At 53.6% G+C, this 19,472-nt stretch overlaps 2 protein-coding genes across 3 annotated transcripts; both read left to right on the top strand.

Annotated features, from left to right (window-relative positions):
* The first annotated feature begins 875 nt into the window (after positions 1-875).
* On the top strand, positions 876-7,916 carry Kirrel2 (kirre like nephrin family adhesion molecule 2). The gene is made up of 15 exons (XM_026380106.2): positions 876-927; positions 1,129-1,278; positions 1,830-1,979; positions 2,146-2,306; positions 2,702-2,852; positions 3,094-3,199; positions 3,281-3,429; positions 3,696-3,823; positions 3,914-4,046; positions 4,292-4,392; positions 4,539-4,758; positions 5,468-5,566; positions 5,849-5,949; positions 6,264-6,329; positions 7,581-7,916. The coding sequence occupies exons 1-15, from the start codon at positions 876-878 to the stop codon at positions 7,914-7,916; spliced, it is 2,103 nt and encodes a 700-aa protein (XP_026235891.2).
* Positions 7,917-9,926: 2,010 nt separating this feature from the next.
* Positions 9,927-18,984, top strand: Aplp1 (amyloid beta precursor like protein 1). 2 transcript variants are annotated; one of them, XM_026380088.2, is made up of 17 exons: positions 9,927-10,125; positions 11,024-11,167; positions 11,933-12,065; positions 12,271-12,383; positions 12,604-12,737; positions 12,847-13,028; positions 13,457-13,587; positions 13,969-14,043; positions 14,802-14,960; positions 15,037-15,165; positions 16,358-16,457; positions 17,323-17,430; positions 17,694-17,717; positions 17,892-17,962; positions 18,189-18,251; positions 18,382-18,525; positions 18,622-18,984. In XM_026380088.2, the coding sequence occupies exons 1-17, from the start codon at positions 9,979-9,981 to the stop codon at positions 18,718-18,720; spliced, it is 1,956 nt and encodes a 651-aa protein (XP_026235873.1). In that variant the 5' UTR covers positions 9,927-9,978; the 3' UTR covers positions 18,721-18,984. The 2 variants fall into 2 exon arrangements, with proteins under 2 accessions (XP_026235873.1, XP_026235872.1); XM_026380087.2 differs by having other exon boundaries at positions 17,691-17,717.
* The last annotated feature ends 488 nt before the right edge of the window (positions 18,985-19,472 follow it).

Raw genomic sequence — 19,472 nt, 5'->3', positions numbered from 1 at the left:
GGCCCAAGGGCCCAGCCCCCGCGGAATGGGGAGAGGGGCTGGGCCCGGACTGCGGGGTCCTGGGAAAGGAGAGACTGGAGGCCTGGACTCCTGGGTTTGGAGTGTGCTACGGTTTGCAGCAATAACAAGGCAGCAGAGCGATATTTTTGAGGAGTTGTGTGATGTGGGGAGCAGAACCCCCTTTCTCAGGGGTCCCAGCTGGCCCTCCCGCACCCGGGTGCCCTCTCCGCGACCCGAAGACCCACGGGAGTCCTGGGCCCCGCCTCCCCAGGGCTCGGAAACTGGCGAGGCCCCAGGGGCTCCCGTTTATAGCTCGGTTTCCACTCATCACAGTCCCTGCAGGACCCGGGCTGAGCAAGTTTCTTCCACTCTTTCCCTTTTCTCCTCCTGCTCCTCCTCCTCCTCCTCACCACCCGCTCCCAGGACTCTCCCCAAAGCCGGCAGGACGCAGGTGTCCACTCCAGGCAGGACCCCCTTCTTGCACCCAGGTGTTCCGGCTCCCAGACCCCAATTAGGCTGCCCCCGCCCCCGCCCCGCGCCCGTTTCCTCGGAGCCCGACCGCGGGAGTTTCTCAATGGGAAGAGGGCGGTCCTCCCAGGGGGCGGGCGGGGGCGGAGCCGGCGGGATCAGGCCCTCTTGGGGTCTCCGAGAGACCCAGCGCGCGGAACCCGCAGGCCGTTTCAGAGCTTCAGAGGCTGCGGATGAGCAAAGTTGGAGGACTTCAGGCCAGAGCCAGGGGACCTCCAGTCTGGGGCGAAGAGTAGGGTGCAAGGGGGGGTTCCCCTCTAGGCTGAGGAGAGATCCGCAACTAAGGAAATTGGAGCGAAGCCAGTGCAACAGCAAGTCTTGTGGACCTTGGGGGACACACACTCAGGATGCTGGTCCCCGCCCTCCTCGTCCTCCTCTTCTGCTTTAGAGGACTTGCAGGTACCCAAGACCGGAACGGACGAAATTGGGGAGGATTGTTTGCTGACAACCGCTTTGGGGCTGGGACTCCTGGGTCTGAGGGAGGAGAATTCTGAATTCAGAATCCAAAGAGCGAGCAGGTTGGGAACTGGACCCCTGGGTCCTGAGTGAAGGAGTTCTTTAATGCGCTAAGCTCAGATCTGCTGTTCCCCATTCTCCTAGGCCGGTCGCCCCATTTCCTGCAACAGCCTGAGGACCTGGTGGTGCTGCTGGGGGAGGAAGCCCGGTTGCCCTGTGTTCTGGGCGCATACAGGGGTCTCGTTCAATGGACTAAGGATGGGCTGGCTCTAGGGGGAGAAAGGGACCTGCCAGGTGAGGCTGTCCCCTACTCAGGGAGCACTAGCACTAGAGTGGGACTACTGGGCTTGGGCTGTATCTGAAGTTTCTATTATGACGTTCTCAAGTTTGGGAAATTGATGGGATCAGGTAAACACTGGGAGTCAGGGTTATTGAGATGCTTCTTTGGGGGTGACTCATAGAGTTTGGGATTATTATTTTTTTACTGTAAAATATTATAGAAATGCGTAAAGTGCAGTAAACATAAATTATAGAAGTCATGTAACCAATACCTTGGGTCATTGCTAGCTCCCCCCAAATGCCCCTTATTCCTTTCCACTATCATAGCCCAGAAGTAGGTGCTAACCTTATGTTTATAGCAGTCATTTTCTTGTTTTCCTTTCTGATTTTATCACCCCCACATTTTCTGCATTGGGAATGGGGTTTATTTCTCTGGGTCTACAGCACACTTTTTAAGTGTCTAACCATGGAATGTGTGGGTCATTTTTTGGTGTGGTATATCTGGGGATGAAGACCAGAGGTCAAGAGCTCAAACTGTGGTGTGACTGCCTTTCCCCTGACTTTAGGGTGGTCCCGGTACTGGATATCTGGGAATGCAGCCAGTGGCCAGCATGACCTCCACATTAGGCCAGTGGAGCTAGAGGATGAAGCATCGTATGAATGTCAGGCTACACAAGCAGGTCTTCGATCACGACCAGCCCAACTGCACGTACTGGGTGAGGATCCAGCCCACTTGTCCTTAAGAGCTGGGGGCGAGGGTTGCAGCCAGTACTAGCTAGGAGTATTGGAATTCAGAAAAACCAGGAAAGTGGTTGGTTGGAGCTGAGAAGATGAGGGTCTCTGGGCCCAGGATCCAGTTCTGATCCAAGATCTACCATACAGTGCCCCCCGAAGCTCCCCAGGTGCTGGGCGGCCCCTCTGTGTCTCTGGTTGTTGGAGTTCCTGCAAATCTGACCTGTCAGAGCCGTGGAGATGCCCGCCCCATCCCTGAGCTGCTATGGTTTCGAGATGGTGTCCGGCTGGAGGGGACCACCTTCCACCAGGTCGGGTCCAAATCCTTTTGCTGGTTCTTGCCTATTCAGTGAAACTTAGGGTCCACTTTGATCATTCACCCAGAGTACAGGGTGGGGGGGGCAAGGATTCAAAGGTTAGGACCCTTGGAATGTGATTCAAGATAAGAACTCTAAGGCCAGACTACCTGGATTCAAATCCAAACTCAGACACTTGCTAACTGATTGATATTGAGTATGTTATTTAACCTCTCTGACCCTCAGTTTCTTTATCTGTACAATGGGATTAATAGTATGTACCTTATAGGATAATTATGAGGATTGAATAAAATAATACCTGTAAATGCCTAGGAGTGTGCCTGACACATAGTAAGCATTACCATATATAAGGGATAGATGAAATCATTATTATTATCCATAACCTCTAGAACCTGCTGAAGGAAGGAACCACTGGGTCAGTGGAGAGCACCTTATTCTTGACCCCTTCCAGCCATGATGATGGAGCCACCTTAGTCTGCAGAGCCAGGAGCCAGGCCTTGCCTACAGGGAGAGATACAGCTATCACACTGAGCCTGCAGTGTGAGTTCAGTTGGCCCTTCGGAAGAGGGGTGGGACCTAGATTCCTGGATCTGCTATAGCAGGAGAGGACAGAAAGATGGCTCATTGGGAACTGGAAGCCCAGACTGATGGCTCAAAGAAAGGAGGGAAGTACAGATTCAGCTTAGTGGGTTAGAGGGTCTGGGGACTGGATTCCTACCTAGATCAGCAATAAAGGTGTTCCAGGTCTTTGCCCACTCTGACCATTGTCCCATCCTTATAGACCCCCCAGTGGTGACTCTGTCTGCTGAGCCACAGACTGTGCAGGAGGGAGAGAAGGTCACTTTCCTGTGTCAGGCTACAGCCCAACCTCCTGTCACTGGCTACAGGTGAGGAAGAAGACTACCTCTCTCCAGCCAGAGCACCTGTTTGGGGAGACTGAGACATTAACAATACCATCATCTCTGCAGGTGGGCAAAAGGAGGTTCTCCGGTGCTTGGGGCCCGAGGACCAAGGTTGGAGGTGGTGGCCGACGCCTCATTCCTGACCGAGCCGGTGTCCTGCGAGGTCAGCAACGCCGTGGGTAGCGCCAACCGCAGCACCGCGCTGGACGTGCTGTGTGAGCAGGGGCGGGGCCGTGGGTGTGACCAAAGCGGCGAGTGGCTGTAGCGCACGGTGGGAAGACCTGGGGCTGCAAAGAGCATATAGGCAGGATTGGGCTGTGCTGGGTTAGTGCCAAAATGGGGCAGGGGCGGGGCAGGGGCGTGTAAGCGTGGACAATTTGTGGGTGTACTTAGGCTGTTGAATATGCGTTTCCGAGAGGCTGATCCCAAACCAGGGGCTTATCCTGCCCCAGCCATGTGACCCCTTCTCTTCCTCCTCCAGTTGGGCCGATTCTGAAGGCAAAGCCAGAATCCATGTCCGTGGACGTGGGGGAGGACGCCTCCTTCAGCTGTGCCTGGCGCGGGAACCCCCTCCCACGGGTAACCTGGACCCGCCGCGGTGGCGCGCAGGTGAAGCTCGATTGGGAGCCTGTGGCGGTAGTTGGCATGGCTCGGGCTTCCTCGCAAAGTCCCACCCCTGATGCCCTTTCACTGTCCCAGGTGCTGAGCTCCGGGCCCACGCTGCGTCTTCAGTCGGTTGGACCTGAAGATGCAGGCGACTATGTGTGCCGGGCTGAGCCGGGGCTGTTGGGCCTGGGGGGTGGCACAGCCGAGGCTAGGTTGACCGTGAACGGTGAGCAAGAGGGACTTTCTAGAGATCGGGAGGGTCATGGGATAGGAAGTGGTCAAAGGGGGTGAGGTCTAAAGGGAGTGGGCATGACCTTGAAAGTTTTGTAGATGGGGGCGTGCGGATTGCAGGCCATTCTGTTGAAAGGGAGACTTTTGAGAGTCGGTTGGGGTTAGCTGGGAGTGCTCAGGCCTGGTCTCCCTCTGGGGAGGGCGAGACCTCTCCTGAGTGGTCCACAATCTGCATTCCAGCTCCCCCGGTAGTGATGGCCCTGCACTCTGCGCCTGCCTTCCTCAGGGGCCCCGCTCGCCTCCAGTGTCTAGTGTTTTCCTCTCCAGCCCCAGAAGCTGTGGTAAGGAAGAGTTCTCCCTACCTTGACCTGCCCAGCCACACCCCTGAAGCTGCTGTGACTTTTTCTGACTTTCCCAGCATCCCACCCACTTCTTCCCTCCCTCCCCAGTCTCTTCAGTGATCTCTCTCATTACTTTATGTCCCCAGGTTTGGTCTTGGGATGAAGGCTTCTTAGAGGCAGGGTCAAGAGGCAGGTTCCTGGTGGAGACGTTTCCAGCCCCAGAGGGCTACCGGGGACAAGGTCCAGGTTTGATCTCTGTGCTGCACATTTCTGGGACCCAGGAGTCTGACTTCAGCAGTGGCTTCAACTGCAGTGCCCGAAATCGGCTGGGTGAGGGAGGCACCCGGATCCGCCTGGGTCGTAGAGGTGAGACATTGGCTCAAAGACCCCAAATCTGGGGATTTCAAACCCTAGGAATGCCAGGATTCCCAGAGTAGAGCTGCCAAAGAATAAGACCACCAAATGTAGAGAGCATGAAACATTGGGGACCTCAAAACTATGGGTTCCTTGAATCCTAAGACCCCCAAACAATAAATTCCCTCAAGTACAGAATCCTAAACCAGAAGACTCCTTGTACTTAAGAACTCCAAAAACGGAGCCCACAAATGTAGGAAATTGTAAAATAAAAGATTCCTCCAACTCTAAGACTCTCTAAAGCCCAGGAGTTTACACTCACACACTCTGAGACCTTTCAAACCTCAGATTCATGAGTTCATAAGTCCAAAACTAAGTGCACCCTGTAATCCCAACAGCTTCGGAGACTGAGGCAGGAGGATCACAAGTTCAAAGCCAACCTCAGTAACTTAGTGAGACCCTAAGCAACTCAGTAAGACCCTGTCTCTAAATAAAATGCAAAAAAAAAAAAAAAAAAAAAGCTGGGGATGTGGCTCAGTAGTAAGTGCCCCTGGGTTCAATCCCCAGTGCCAAAAAAAAAAAAAAAAAAAAAAAACCCACCTTGGATATTCCCAGACTTGGTGGCCTTTTGAACCCAGAGATCTCAAGCCTGAGCCTTGAGCCCCAGTTTCCCTGTTGTTCTTCAGTCTTTTGCTCAGCATGTCCCTTCTCCTCCCTGCAGACTTGCTGCCTACTGTGCAGATGGTGGCTGGGGTAGCTGCTGCAGCCACAACCATTCTTATTGTCATTACTGGGGTGGCCCTCTGCTGCTGGCGCCACAGCAAGGGTGAGTGCCTGATCCAGTCTCCAGTCCCAAAGCCCCCAGCCCCACACATGGCCTGCCCACTGACTGCTGGCCCTGGGACTTACCCCTGCACAGTTTGGTTCTCCTCAGCTTTTCACATTGTCCTCAGTGTCACCACCCACTTCCAAGACAAGGTTATCATGGGCTCCCAGACTCCCCACCGAATCTACCCCAGTCCTCTCTGTTGTGGCTTATTGATCCCCACAAACTGTGATCCTGCCCATCACTCACCTCAGCCTCTCACTGTTGGGGCTGCAGCCTCTTTCTCCAAGCAAAAGAACTTGGTGCGAATCCCAGGAAGCAGTGATGGCTCCAGTTCACGGGGCCCAGAGGAGGAGACAGGCAGCGGTGAGGAACGGGTAAGATGAAAGGGTCCCAGACCTGACTGTGCTTCCAGACCCCAATAATAACCTAGTCCAACCCACAAACTCAAATACTGCCCCAGTCCTAACAGTGATCCTAGACCCAAATGCACCCGCAGTCCACATATGCCCCTGACCATATCATTCCCTAGGCCCAATATATCCCCCAGCCTCTTGTCCTGAGTCCAGATTCCTGTTCCCAAGTGATCGCTGTGGCCTGCCTCCACTGGCTGGCTGAAGGGTCTCTGGGGTCTGTCATTGGGGCAAGAGGCTCCTCTAACCACTCCCTCTCACTATTTTCCATACCCCAGGGCCCCATTGTGCACACAGACCATAGTGACCTGGTTCTGGATGAGGAAGGGGCGCTGGACACCAAGGTGAGGAATGGGAGGGTGCGGGGTGGGGGTGGGGGGCTCCTTCACTGTGTCTATAACTCTTTCCCTGCTTTTGTCTCCTCCATTTTCATTCTGTCTCCTCTAGACCTGAGATCTATCACTTATGCATGTGTGAGAGCGAGCGCGCGCGCGCGCGCACACACACACACACACACACACACACACACACACACACCCCTCTTGGGCCTTATCATCCAGCTCCACAGCCCTAATTTGCACTATTTGTTGATTCCACTTATCTGCCCTGGCCTTAGTCTCCAGCTTGAGTCCTGACCAGACATTCTTTCCCCCGGCACAGTCATGTTTTAGGCCTTCTGGATGTCTCTCCTTGGTTATCCATGGTCTTCCCAGGCCCCTTCTACCTACTAGGTCCCATATTAGCTTCGCGTCTCCCCAAACCCATCCCACCTTTGGGATCCCACCTCAGGACAGCCCTGTTGGTTCCAGCCCCAGTCCCCTCTCTCCTCATCATTTTCCTCTGCACTTAGCAGAGGCCTGAAACCCTCCACGTTCCTACCTCCATCTAATTCCCTCCTTTATTCCTCCAGTCTCAGCCCAGACTTTGCCTATTCTAGGAAGCCCATACTTTTCTCATCACAGCCTGGTTATTCTGCCTGCAATTTTTCCATCACAGCCATAACCACTCGGTCCTGGGCTTCCCTGTCACAGCATGATCACTTTGCCAAAGGGTCCCCTGTCAGCCCCAGTCACTGCCTGTTCTTTTCCTAGTCACATCTCTGACCTCTCTGGGCTCTGCTCTATCTGGGGGTTTGTCATTCCCTCTTGGCCTGAAATCTCCATGAAGACAAGGTCCAGGCCTCCTCTGAACATGTCTCCAGCAGAGGCCCAGGGCATGATATAAAATCAAAGCCCAGGGGCTATTAGGCAGATGAATGAATGGCTGTCCTTCCCTCTGCCCCCTCCTCTGCACCACCACCCTCCCCTCAGTAGGCCTGTTCCTCTGTCTCTGTCTCATTCTTTTTTGTCCCTGTCTCTAGCTTTCTCTGCTGGTCTCCTGTCCCTTTGTCTTTGTGGCTATTTTTGTGTCTTGCTTTGTCTCTCTGCCAGTTTTTATGTCTGTCTCTCTGTCTCTGGGTCTTTTCCTGCTCCTGCTTCTGTCTTTTCGCCTCTCTGTAGGTCTGGAATCTATCTCAGTCTGTCTGTCCATCCTTGATCCTCACTTCCCTGTACTTTTATATGTGTTACCAATCCAAGTCCCATTTGTCCCCTCAGGACCCAACCAACGGTTACTACAAGGTGCGAGGGGTCAGTGTGAGCCTGAGCCTTGGTGAAGCTCCAGGAGGAGGCCTCTTCCTGCCACCCTCCTCCCCCCTTGGACTTCCAGGGACCCCTACCTTCTATGACTTCAACCCACACCTGGACATGGTTCCCCCCTGCAGACTGTACAGAGCCCGGGCAGGTTATCTCACCACACCTCATCCTCGAGCTTTCACCAACTACATCAAACCCACATCCTTTGGACCCCCAGAGCTGGCGTCCGGGACTCCCCCCTTCCCGTATGCTGCCTTCCCCATGCCAAGCCACCCACGTCTCCAGACTCATGTGTGACATCTCCAACTGAAGAGTCCTGGGATTTTCAACTTGCCATAATGGGTTGTCCTGATTTCTGAGGGACCAGAACAAGATGACAACCTTATTCCTCCAAAGTTGAACATCAAGGTGTGGGGGGGGAAGGATCATTACAATTATCAGGATCATTTATACATAGTGAACTCAGCCAAAGCAAATGCCCCAAGTGGAAGCAATATGGCCATTGTGCCCACCTAGTCTGCTGTGGAAAAGGTATTCAAGGGTTTAGGAATGTAGGTCAGTGGTCGAGAACTTGCCTAGTCTGAAAGAGGCACTGGGTTCAATCCCCAGTAAAACACACACACACACCCACACACACGCACACACACAAAGATATTCAAGATGCAAGGCCCTTTGCAGAGGTTGAGGACAGAGGGTGATAAAAGTTAGGGGCAGGAATGGAAGTCATTTCTAGTTACTGAGGAAATATATTTCAAGAAGACGACTTGCATTGAGAAGAAAGATAGTATAGGGCAGATCAAGATGGAAGACATAAGCAGGCATGGTGGCACATGCTTGTAATTCCAGCCACCTCTGAGGCTTAGCAAGGCCCCTTTGTCAAAATAAAAAAGATTGCTAATGTAACTAAATGGTAAAGTGCCCCTGAGTTCAATACCCAGTACCACCAACAAGGGGGGAAAAAAGACACTCTCACTGTGTCCTGGCTTTCCCTGACAGCACTTTATTTAGCCAATAGAAGTGCAGCCATCTTGATTCCTTCCACCGTCCTTAAAGACTCAGAAAGAGCTGAACTCAAACAGTGGGGATAGGGTGAGAACTATCATTGTGGGGATGAAGGAGACTCTGGGGATAAGAATATTTATGTTTATTAAAAAAAAAAGAAAGCCAAACAGGCAAGCATGTCTGGAAGATTTTCCTGGTATTATTACTTTTCTTCTTCAAGGAAGAGGTCGATCAAACATGTTCTAAGGGTCTTCTTCTACCCTAGCCTGGGAGGTGACTGTAGGAGCCAAAACTCTGAGCCACCTCTCAGTCCCTTGCTACCTGTTTAACACTCTAGATGTTTTAACTATACAACTACACAAATCTATACATACACTTGCATACTCAGAGCTGCAAACAGAAATATAGATACCCATGTACCCACAGGACACACACATAAAAGTCCATATTGATGCACACTTGTGACACAGCTGCCCCAGTTAGCCGGGGAAAATAGAATTCTAAGCTGTCATTTGAGGAGACAAAGCAGTGAGCACTGAAGGGGAGAAGACTCGGGATGGGAAAATGGAAATCCCTTGGTCCTTAGAGTGAGGATAGGGGGCCAGACCTTTGTCCTGAGGTGCTGGGTCCTTGATGGATGCCAGACTTAGGTCATCCTTACAAAGCGGCTGGGAGCTTTGGTTCATGGATCCTTGGGCTAGAAATTAAAGGTCCTGACACCAGGGACTTAAGAGGCAGGATAGGAAGACTGAACTTCTGGGTCTGAGGAAGAAAGGGTGGGAGGGTGGTTTGCCTCTGTTTCTGAGGGAAAAGGGGCCTGGGGCTTCCTCTGAAAGAGGATGGAAATGGATCTCCATCGCTGTGTTCTTGATTGAGGAAATTTGGGAGACTGAATTCTTGTGACCTCCAGAGAGGAATTTACTGGGAGGGGGGTTCCCCATGCTGGCATCCCTGGCGGAGGACAAAGCCGCTTATGGGTGTCTGGATCGGAAGAAGAAGAGGGCTGTGCATGACAGCCCTGAAGGAGGACTCAAAATCCCAAACCGCACAGCCCATGAACCAGACTCCTGGCTGGGTTTTTGCAGGAGTGGGTAGGTCGCCTGGAATCTCAAGGGGCGGGGGCCTGGAGCTGGCTCCCACTCGGGGTTCCGGAGCCGCTCCACTCTGCGCAGAGCTGCCACGCTATTGTCCTGGCTGGGAAGGCGGGGCCGGCGCGGGGCGGGGCTGGCGGCGCCGGCGCAGCCCGGGGGCAGCGGGAGGAGGAGGCGGCGGCGGTGGAGCTGGGAGCTCCTGTCACCGCTGGGGCCGGGCCGGGCCGGGCGGTGTGCAGGGGACGTGAGGGCGCGAGGGCCGGGACATGGGGCCGGCCAGTCCCGCCGCTTGCGGTCTGGGCCGCCGCCGGGGCCCGCCGCCGCTGCCGCTGTTGCTGCCACTATTGCTGCTGCTCCTGCGCGCGCAGCTCGCCATCGGGAGCCTGGCCGGTGGGAGCCCCGGCGCGGCCGAGGTGAGGCCGGGCCGGGTCCTGGGGGATGGGGGAAGGGGTGGGACCGGGCCTCGGTACCCCGATGCGGACTGTCTAGGGCAGAAAGCGCAGTCTTTTCAGCCAGGTGGCCCTCTCCCAGGAGCCCCTAACAGCACTAGGTATTCATGAACCCAGGATTCCAGGCCCCAGCTACCCCATCATCTGACGTCCTAGCCCACTCCCACCCGCAGCATAGGAACTGGCTTTTCCAGAGCCCCTGGACCCAAAAGTCCAGCCCACTCCTCCACACCTTCTCAGCCTGGACGACTTGGCCCCAACCCCTTGCCACCTGAACATAGGATCCACCAGGCAGCAGGGCACTTGAATCTAAGAATCCGGGCTCCTTGCATCCTCTGGTCCCATGAGGGCGCCCACAGGCTCGCCGGAGCCAGGAGTCCAAGCCTCCAGTCATTACCCGCCCCCCAAACAGAATGCAGCTCTCCAATCCCAAGGCCCTGGTGTCCAGGCCCGCTGGGAAGCCAGGCCTTGTAGTCTTCGCACCCCCGCAATAGGAGCCTGAACTAGGGATGGAGGGAGGAGGGGCCAGAACGCCTGGGTTCTGGCCTCCTCCCCCACGATTCAGGTTTAACCCTTTCCGACTCGGTCTATGCAGCGCTGGGGTGGGGGCGGAGCCTGTCTCCGCAGCAACAAGGCCGCGAGAAACCCGGGGGACCTGGGTCGCCATAGCAACGGGAGAGCTGGGGCGCTCCCGCCCTTCAGGAGCTGTTTCCCAGGGAACGGTGCCTCCACCGAGGCCGGTGTGCGGTGCTTGGGGGGAGGGCTGGTATTGGGGATATGAGTAGCTGGGTCTTAGGAAGCAAAAGACCCCGTTCGTCAGCTTCCCCGAGGCTCTCACTGTCTCCTCCGCCTCCACTCCCAGGCTCCGGGATCAGCGCAAGTGGCCGGACTATGCGGGCGCCTAACCCTTCACCGGGACCTGCGCACCGGCCGCTGGGAGCCAGACCCACAGCGCTCACGACGCTGTCTCCGGGACCCGCAGCGCGTGCTGGAGTACTGCAGACAGGTGGGCGGGACCAACGAGAGGGGCGTGGTCAGCGGGAAAGCCGGTTCCAGAAGGGGCGAGGTCTAGGCTAAGAAGCTAGACTTGCAAAAGGCGGGATCCAAGGACTTGTGGGATTTAAGTAGAAGGGAAGCTAGGGGGCGTGCCCCACGAAGAAGCAAGGCTAGTTTAGGGTGAGACCTGTTTTGAGAAACTAAGGAGAGTGGAGAACCACGCAAGAATGCCAGCTAAGGAAGATACCCAATGAAGAGGCAAAGTTTAGAGATACGTGGTGGATTTTTGTCACGAGTACAGCTGTAGGTGGGAGAGGCTAAGGAAGGAGCGTGGCAAAGAAGTAAAAGAAACCTAGGGACCAGCAAGATGGGGAGGAACGGTGGAACTCAATGGGAGAATAGATAGCTAGGAGGCGTGGTTTAAAAAGGAGGGCTTAATATAAAGAAAACCTGTAAGATCTACTGAGAGGGACCTGATGGGAGGGGAAGAGTAACCAGAGTAAGGGGCTTAGAGAGGTTAAGCTGATGGGTTAGGTGGAAGGACCTCCATAAAGAAACTGGGCAGGAAAAGAGCACCTAAAGATGGCCAGATTTTAAAGGAAGAGCACTAGGGGATTTGACCAATGGGCAGGAAGGACTTGGCATCTAAGGCTGCTTCTATGGAGAAGCAGGGACTAGGGAGGAAATGTCCGTATGAATACTAGACCCTTGAAAAGGAGATGGGCGGCTGGCAAGGTGGGACCGTGGGTTGACTGCCCTTTCCTGGTGCCCTTAGATGTATCCGGAGCTGCACATCGCACGTGTGGAGCAGGCTGCACAGGCTATCCCAATGGAGCGCTGGTGCGAGGGTGCCCGGGGTGGCCATTGTGCCCACCCTCACCACCAGGTTGTGCCTTTCCGCTGCCTTCGTGAGTCACAGGCTGGGAGAAGGGAAATGAGGTGGGAGTCTCCCAGAGAGGAGGTTCTGAGCCCCTGTCTCGGACCCACATTAGAGGGCTGAGCATCTGAACTGAGAGTGGGGCAGAGAAGCTGGAGGATAAAATATCTGGATTCTGCGGAGCATGAGGCTGGTGGCTGTAGGAGAGCCTTAGTCTGGTGTCCCCCTTTCCTCAGCTGGTGAGTTTGTGAGTGAGGCTCTACTGGTGCCAGAAGGTTGTCGGTTCTTACACCAGGAACGCATGGACCAGTGTGAGAGTTCCACCCGGAGGCACCAGGAGGCACAAGAGGTCAGACCCTGGCCCACCTTTCCCCATCCCTCAAACCCAGGAGTCCAGGCCTATAGCTCCCTCTTCCCACTGGGATCTAGCACTTCTATCCCCCAAACCCTTTCTCTAGAGCCAGGAATCCAGGCTTCCAGCCTCCTCATCCCCCAAGACCAGCTCTCAAAGCTCCCCTCTATACCCTCCTACTCTACAATCCTGGCATCTGGGCCCACTCTTCTTACAGGCTTGCAGCTCCCAAGGCCTCATCCTTCATGGCTCGGGCATGCTTTTACCCTGTGGTACAGATCGATTCCGAGGTGTGGAGTATGTGTGCTGCCCTCCTCCAGTGACCCCTGACCCATCTGGGACAGCAGTTGGGTGAGTGGGAGGGAACCCTCCATGCCCATCCCAAGATTTCTGAGGCAGGGGATGGAAACATGGCAGCCTAGGCTCAGAATCTTACAGACTGAATCTTCTGTTCTCTCAGTGACCCCTCTACCCGGTCCTGGCCCCTGCGGGCCAGAACAGAGGGGAATGAGGATGAAGAAGAGGAAGAATCCTTCCTACAGCCAGTAGATGATTACTTTGTGGAGCCCCCTCAAGCCGAAGAACAGGAAGAAGAAAGAATCCTGCTCCCAAGTTCCCATACCCCTGCAGTGGTCAGCAAAGGTCAGGCAATCTACCAGTCCTCTCTACCATAGAGGAAAGGGTGATTTGGGGAGCCTTGGTATAATAGCATCTTTGGGAAGGACCTGAAGGGGAGAGGCCCATTTGGGAAGAATGGAAGAGACGTGTAGCTTTGGGTTAAGTAGAGGTGGAAGGGTTAGCCTGTGAACAACGCAAAGAGCTTTGGGGCACTTGGAAGTGGAGGGGCCATTTGGTAGGTCATAAGTATCATTTTGGGGAAAGCTCAGAAGTATAAAGGATTCCTGAACTTTGCAAGAGTAGGCCCAGACTAGAATTTCATCTCCCATGTAATTCCTAGCAGCTATGACTAAACCAGATACACAATGGTCTCTAGAACATGTAGTTCTCCAGGTAGGAAAGGTGACCTGGAGGTGGGCTGCAGACTGATCTCCTGATTCCTGGTCTTGCAGTCACTCCCACCCCAAGGCCCACTGATGGTGTGGATGTTTACTTCGGCATGCCTGGGGAAATCAGTGAGCATGAGGGGTTCCTGAGGGCCAAGATGGACCTGGAGGAGCGTAGAATGCGCCAGATTAATGAGGTGATAATACTGGGGACCCCAGGACCACACCACCCCCACAGATTTCCATAAATACCAGGAGATTCCTTAGAAACATTGATATTGACACTACATCTGAGGGATGCCCAGCCTCCTTCAGTTCTGAGCCCTCAACACTACTGTGTAAGATGACCAGGCATCCCTGACCCACCCAGAATCCCACTGAGATGCCACCAAATTCCATGGAAACTCTGGTCCATGGTGCTCTTCCACTTTCAGCTTCCTCTAGGTCTTCCCTTTGGGGAACCCAAGAATCGGTGGGACTTAAGGGATCTGGGCTTTCCAAAGTCTTAAAGAGGGACTGGGAGACTAGCCGGGTCAACCAGGGTGGGCTCCCGGATCCTGAAGCTCCTCCCCCTCCAGGTGATGCGTGAATGGGCCATGGCAGACAACCAGTCCAAGAACCTGCCTAAAGCTGATAGACAGGCCCTGAACGAGGTAAGACAAAACTTCCAGTGAGTCCCACTCATGCCTGTCCACTATGAGGGGTGCATGGTCTCAGCCTGGCTCTGGCCATATTCTGCTCCATCCATTTCAACCCCTCTTACTTACCTTGGCCTTTTCCCTACATTTGGCCCTGTTCCTTTTAACACCACATTACTCTCCTCCTCAGATTGGCCAGGTTTAGCCCTATGTCTCCTTGACTTTCCTTTGAGGACTGCCTCTGGAGTCTTCTTCCAACCCCAGCCTCCTGCTGTCATAACTGGGCCCTTTTTGTGGAAGTATTCATGGCCCTGTTAGCCCCCAACCCCTTCACTTTGGTCCTGCCCCTCTGACGTCACTTTTATGCAGTCCCTCTCCAGTAAACATGGCCTTTGACCTCTTGGCCCCTCCTCCCTTAACCCATTCCAATTAGCTCCCATTTGAACCCTTGGTCCCACTCCTATCAGCCTTATTGGGGCGCAGCCTGTCTCAGTTTGACCCTAATCTCCCTAAAAGTTCCCTTGCATCTTAACATTGATCAGTTCTGTTTCCAGTTCATTCCCATCCAGTCAACACCCTCAGACTAACTCCAGTAAGCCTCGTGCTACCCCTACTCTACCAGGTCCCATAGCCCCTCCTTCCAGTCAGTCTCCTTTGACCTAGTCCTACCCTAGTTTGGCCGAGATGCACTGAACCCCACCTTACCTGCCCCAATATCCCTGCCTTTCACCCTTCTTTATCTCTCCTGACCCCTTGTCCACCTCCACCCCTAGCACTTCCAGTCCATTCTGCAGACCCTGGAGGAGCAGGTGTCCAGTGAGCGACAGCGTCTGGTGGAGACTCATGCCTCCCGAGTCATCGCTCTCATCAATGACCAGCGCCGTGCTGCCCTGGAGGGCTTCCTGGCAGCGCTGCAAGGGGATCCTCCTCAGGTACAGGGCCATGGGGCACAGAGCAGAAGGTGAGGAGAACTAGGGCAGGCCTGGGCAGCCTTTGTCTCTCCCACAGGCAGAGCGCGTCCTTCTGGCCCTACGGCGCTACCTGCGTGCAGAGCAGAAGGAGCAGCGGCACACGCTGCGGCACTACCAGCACGTGGCTGCAGTGGACCCTGAGAAGGCCCAGCAGATGCGCTTCCAGGTGTTCATGTTCTTCCAGCCCCCACATGCCTTGCCATCCTCAGACCCCAGTCCCTCAGATTCTTCTCTTGTCCCTCAAACCCTCTTTCTGTCCCGTGGATCCCCTTAGAGTGCCTTCCTTCTGTGCCCCAGGACCCATTCCAGTCCCTCAATTCCACTTCCTGTCCCATGGATCCCTACTTCCTGACTCTGGTACACTGCCCCTACACACGCACTGGGCCTTTGACCCCCTTCTCCTCCCTTGGATTCTTACCTCCTGGCTCTTGAATTTCTACTTCCTTTCCTAGAATCCTCTTCCTGTACCTAGAAACCTGTTCCTGCCCATCAATCCTCCTTCTTCTCTAACTCCACTTTTGTTTCCTGGAACCCCTGTTCTGTGCCCTCAGATTCTAATTCTTTTTTTTTTTTTTTAGGATTTTTTTTATTGGTTGTTCACAACATTACAAAGCTCTTGACATATCATATTTCATACATTAGATTGAAGTGGGTTATGAACTCCCAATTTTACCCCAAATGCAGATTGCAGAATCACGTTGGTTACACATCCACATTTTTACATAATGCCCTATTAGTAATTGTTGTATTCTGCTACCTTTCCTATCCCCTACTATCCCCCCTCCCCTTCCCTCACATCTTCTCTCTCTACCCCATCTACTGTAATCCATTTCTCTCCTTGTTTATTTTCCCATTCCCTTCACAACCTCTTCAGATTCTAATTCTTTCTTTTTGGTTATCTTCCTGTCCATGAATGCTCTGTTCTGTGCTCTTGAACTCCAGGTCTCGCTCTTAATCTGCTGTCATTTCTATATGACTCTCCAATCCCACTTCCTGTCTCTAGAATCCCCTAAAACCCCACTTTCTGTTCCTCAGATCTATTTTCCGCCCCTGCCCCACCTACCTTGGCTTACCTTGTCTCCTGTGCCCACTTCCTTAGGAATCACTTCTTTCCCTGGTACCTTACTTCCTTTCCCAAGCCCCTCACTTCCCGTCCTGTGTACATCTCTTCTTTCTCTTTGTATCCTGCTTCTCCTTCAGTTTCCCTCCTATAGCCCAATTCCTGAACCTTACTCCCTACAGGGTGGCTGTCTATCATTATGGGCTACTTTCCCTTGGACCCTACTGAATTCCTCCTTCATGCAGGAAAAGAGGAAGGCGGTATTGCCCATTTCATCCTTCCAACCTACCCTCTGCAGGTGCAGACCCACCTTCAGGTGATTGAGGAAAGGATGAATCAGAGCCTGGGATTGCTTGATCAGAATCCCCACCTGGCTCAGGAGCTGCGCCCCCAGATCCGTGAGTAGCTATGACCCTGGGCCCTCATTCCAGATCTCTCAGGGCAGACTTTGACCCTCAACCCTCAGCCTTCCCTGATTTCAGTTATCTGTTCTTATATAACAAACCATCCCAGAACTTAGTGGTTCAAAACAATGACCATTTTTCTTTGTTCATGATCCTGCCATTTGTTCTGGGTTCAGCTGGCTGCTCTGGTAATCTTGCCAGTAGTCAAATGTGCAGCTGTATTTAGCCAGCAGACTGACTGGGACAGGCACTCTCTGGTAGATGGGTCTCTCTTCTCCAAATAGGCTCAGGGCTTCTCTTCTCCATGGATCCTCTCCATGTGGTCTCTCCATCAGGATAGATGGATTTCCTACATGGTGGCTCAGGCACCCCAAAGCAGAAAAGTAGAAGTTGCCAAATCCTTTTATTTTTTTTCAGTAATGGGGAATCAAACCAAGGTCTATGTGCATGCTAGGCAAGCACTCTACCACTGAGTTACATCCTCAACCCCTCCAGATCTTCTTAAGGCTTAGATAGACATTCTATTGGTTATAATGAGTTACAAACCAAGTCAGATTCAAGGGGAGGGGCCTAAATAAGATTATGAAAATGTGGTCACTACCAGAAAGTGTGACCTTGCACAGCCTCCAAATCTATGTGACTTTTTCCTGGATGCTCCATACCTAACCCTAAACCTCCTGATATTTAAGAACACCCAGAATCCTGGATACACTTGTTGCTACCCCACACTTGGGGCTGCCTCTGCTATCTGTGTAATCATCCAATCACTCTACTCTTAGGGTTTTATTCACACACCCAGTTTTCTTTGTGGAGTCCCTGGGCTCACCAACCCATCCACCTTTCTATATGTTCTTTTCAGAGGAACTTCTCCATTCAGAACACCTGGGTCCCAATGAATTGGAAGTCCCTGCACTTGGGGGCAGCAGCGAGGACAAGGGTGGGCCGCAGCCTCCAGATTCCAAGGATGGTGAGTGAACCTAAATATCGATAACTCAAGATTTTGGGGGACAAGCCTCCAACCTTATTTCTATTCCCCTAAACTCCGTGGGTGTCTGAGTCACCATAGTGAGTAAAAGAGGATAGGGAGGAATGTTGAAGGTGTGGAGGCCTCTGCAGGGTCCTCTGTCCCCCTTTTTGTGTCCCTGGGAGGGTGTTTCCCTGCTCTTTCTTTGATGATACCTTCCTCTCTTTACTATTTCACCTGCCTTTCCCCCCACTGGCTGCCAGCAGACACCCCCATGACCCTTCCAAAAGGTGAGTGTCCAAGTCACTAAATCCCACTGAATCCTAAACCCAGAATGGAAAAGGTCCATACCTTGGGGACCTCAGACCTCCTGGGGTGGAGTCTGGTGCCCTTTATGACCCCCTCCTCAGGCAGGGGCAGCACCCCTCTGGACCCTCAAGAATGAGATGGGACTTGGGGGGTAGGGTCCACAGAACAAGATAACACATCACCTGGAAAAGAGAAGATGACCCCCTTGGAGCAATATGAGCCAAAGGTAAGTAAAACAGACCTGTGGGCACCTGAGGGAGGACAAGAGGGAGCCTGGACCCCTAGGCGTGAGGGAGGGAGGTGCTAAGGGTTTCGATGCCTTGGCCAGAGGAGAAAAGAGGGCTGAAACCATGGGCTTTGGAGTCCTAGGAGAGAAGAAGGCTGTGGGGAGTCCCCTTTTGGGCTCCTGGGGAGGAAGAGGCTGGGATCCATGATATCTCCTGCTTCCCCAGGTGAACGCGTCTGTTCCAAGGGGCTTTCCTTTCCACTCCTCAGAGATCCAGAGAGATGAGCTGGTAAGAGGAAGCATATTCTCAGTGCTTAGGGGGAAAAGATCAGAGATCACTGTTTAAGCTGTGGCTCCCAAAGCCACAGGACCTAGATAAGCCTCAAAGATGTCTTTGGCCCTTTATTCTCTCCCTTCAGGCACCAGCGGGGACAGGAGTGTCTCGTGAGGCTGTGTCGGGTCTGCTGATCATGGGAGCCGGTGGGGGCTCCCTCATCGTCCTCTCCATGCTGCTCCTGCGCAAGAAGAAGCCCTATGGGGCCATCAGCCATGGAGTGGTGGAGGTGAGAGGCGCAAAGACCTGGTGCGGACATGGATGGACCATGAGCTCTGCGGCCAGGTCTCTGAGTTCCATGAGCCCTCCTCTGCCCCTGTTGCAGGTGGATCCCATGCTGACCCTAGAGGAGCAGCAGCTTCGTGAACTGCAGCGACATGGTTATGAGAACCCCACCTACCGCTTCCTGGAGGAACGACCCTGAACCCACTCCCTTGATGCCTTCAGCTGAGCCCAGACCTCCCCTCTTCCTGGGGCCCCAGAACCCCAATTCCCAGCCTAGGGTGGGGGAGGGAGGTCTTGACAAGTTCACTCTTATTTCCCCTTTCCAGTGCCATCCCTAAGAAATACTCAGACATTCCCAGCGGCCAACCCACTTTGGACCTCCTCACCTTAATTTATTTTGTAAGTTATTGCTACTTACACTTTGGTTCCAGCGTCTATTTTTCCCTAGAGTTCACCTGCTCACGTTTTCCCCACTAACATCCCAATAAAGTCCTCTTCCCTACCAGGTCATCCTATGTCTTTATGGAAGATTCAGTGTGTAAATATGCTGGACGCGATGTCCCTCTCTGCCCAGGCCTCCTTTGGGTCTCTAAGTAAGAGAGAGCTTTAAATCTGGGCGGAGCCGGCGGAAAGGGCGGTTGGGCAGGGGGGCAGGGCCCAGAGACCTAGGTGAGGGTTTCTGCGCATGCCCAGGAGCTTTCCGTGGTGCTGAAGTGGCTGCGACTTCCAGGTGTCTATTTGCTGGGTTCCCGCAAGTTTCTCCACCCTTCTAGTTACCCGCCCATACAATCATACACAGCATCTGCCCCAACCTGCGAGCACTGGGAATCTGGAATCATTTCCCAATCCCAAGTCTTCATAGCTTCTAGGGAGTCAAAAGGAGATTCCCTGGAATGTGGAAATTCCAGTCTCCTGTCCCAGTGGGGTGTATGTGATGTCTGCAAACACCTA

This window comes from Urocitellus parryii, chromosome 15 (assembly GCF_045843805.1).
Source record: "Urocitellus parryii isolate mUroPar1 chromosome 15, mUroPar1.hap1, whole genome shotgun sequence".
Classification (NCBI taxonomy): domain Eukaryota; kingdom Metazoa; phylum Chordata; class Mammalia; order Rodentia; family Sciuridae; genus Urocitellus; species Urocitellus parryii.
Note: the sequence above shows the minus strand (reverse complement) of the source record. Positions and strands in the feature narration are given on the sequence as shown.

Excerpts from the sequence above, each read along its gene's own strand:
- Kirrel2 (XM_026380106.2), top strand. The coding sequence starts at position 876 with ATGCTGGTCCCCGCCCTCCTCGTCCTCCTCTTCTGCTTTAGAGGACTT. Across the intron at positions 2,853-3,093 it reads TATCACACTGAGCCTGCAGT|ACCCCCCAGTGGTGACTCTG; the intron begins GTGAGTTCAGTT and ends CCATCCTTATAG. Across the intron at positions 5,567-5,848 it reads CCTCTGCTGCTGGCGCCACA|CCTCTTTCTCCAAGCAAAAG; the intron begins GCAAGGGTGAGT and ends TTGGGGCTGCAG.
- Aplp1 (XM_026380087.2), top strand. The coding sequence starts at position 9,979 with ATGGGGCCGGCCAGTCCCGCCGCTTGCGGTCTGGGCCGCCGCCGGGGC. Across the intron at positions 14,961-15,036 it reads TGCAAGGGGATCCTCCTCAG|GCAGAGCGCGTCCTTCTGGC; the intron begins GTACAGGGCCAT and ends TCTCTCCCACAG. Across the intron at positions 18,252-18,381 it reads AGATCCAGAGAGATGAGCTG|GCACCAGCGGGGACAGGAGT; the intron begins GTAAGAGGAAGC and ends CTCTCCCTTCAG.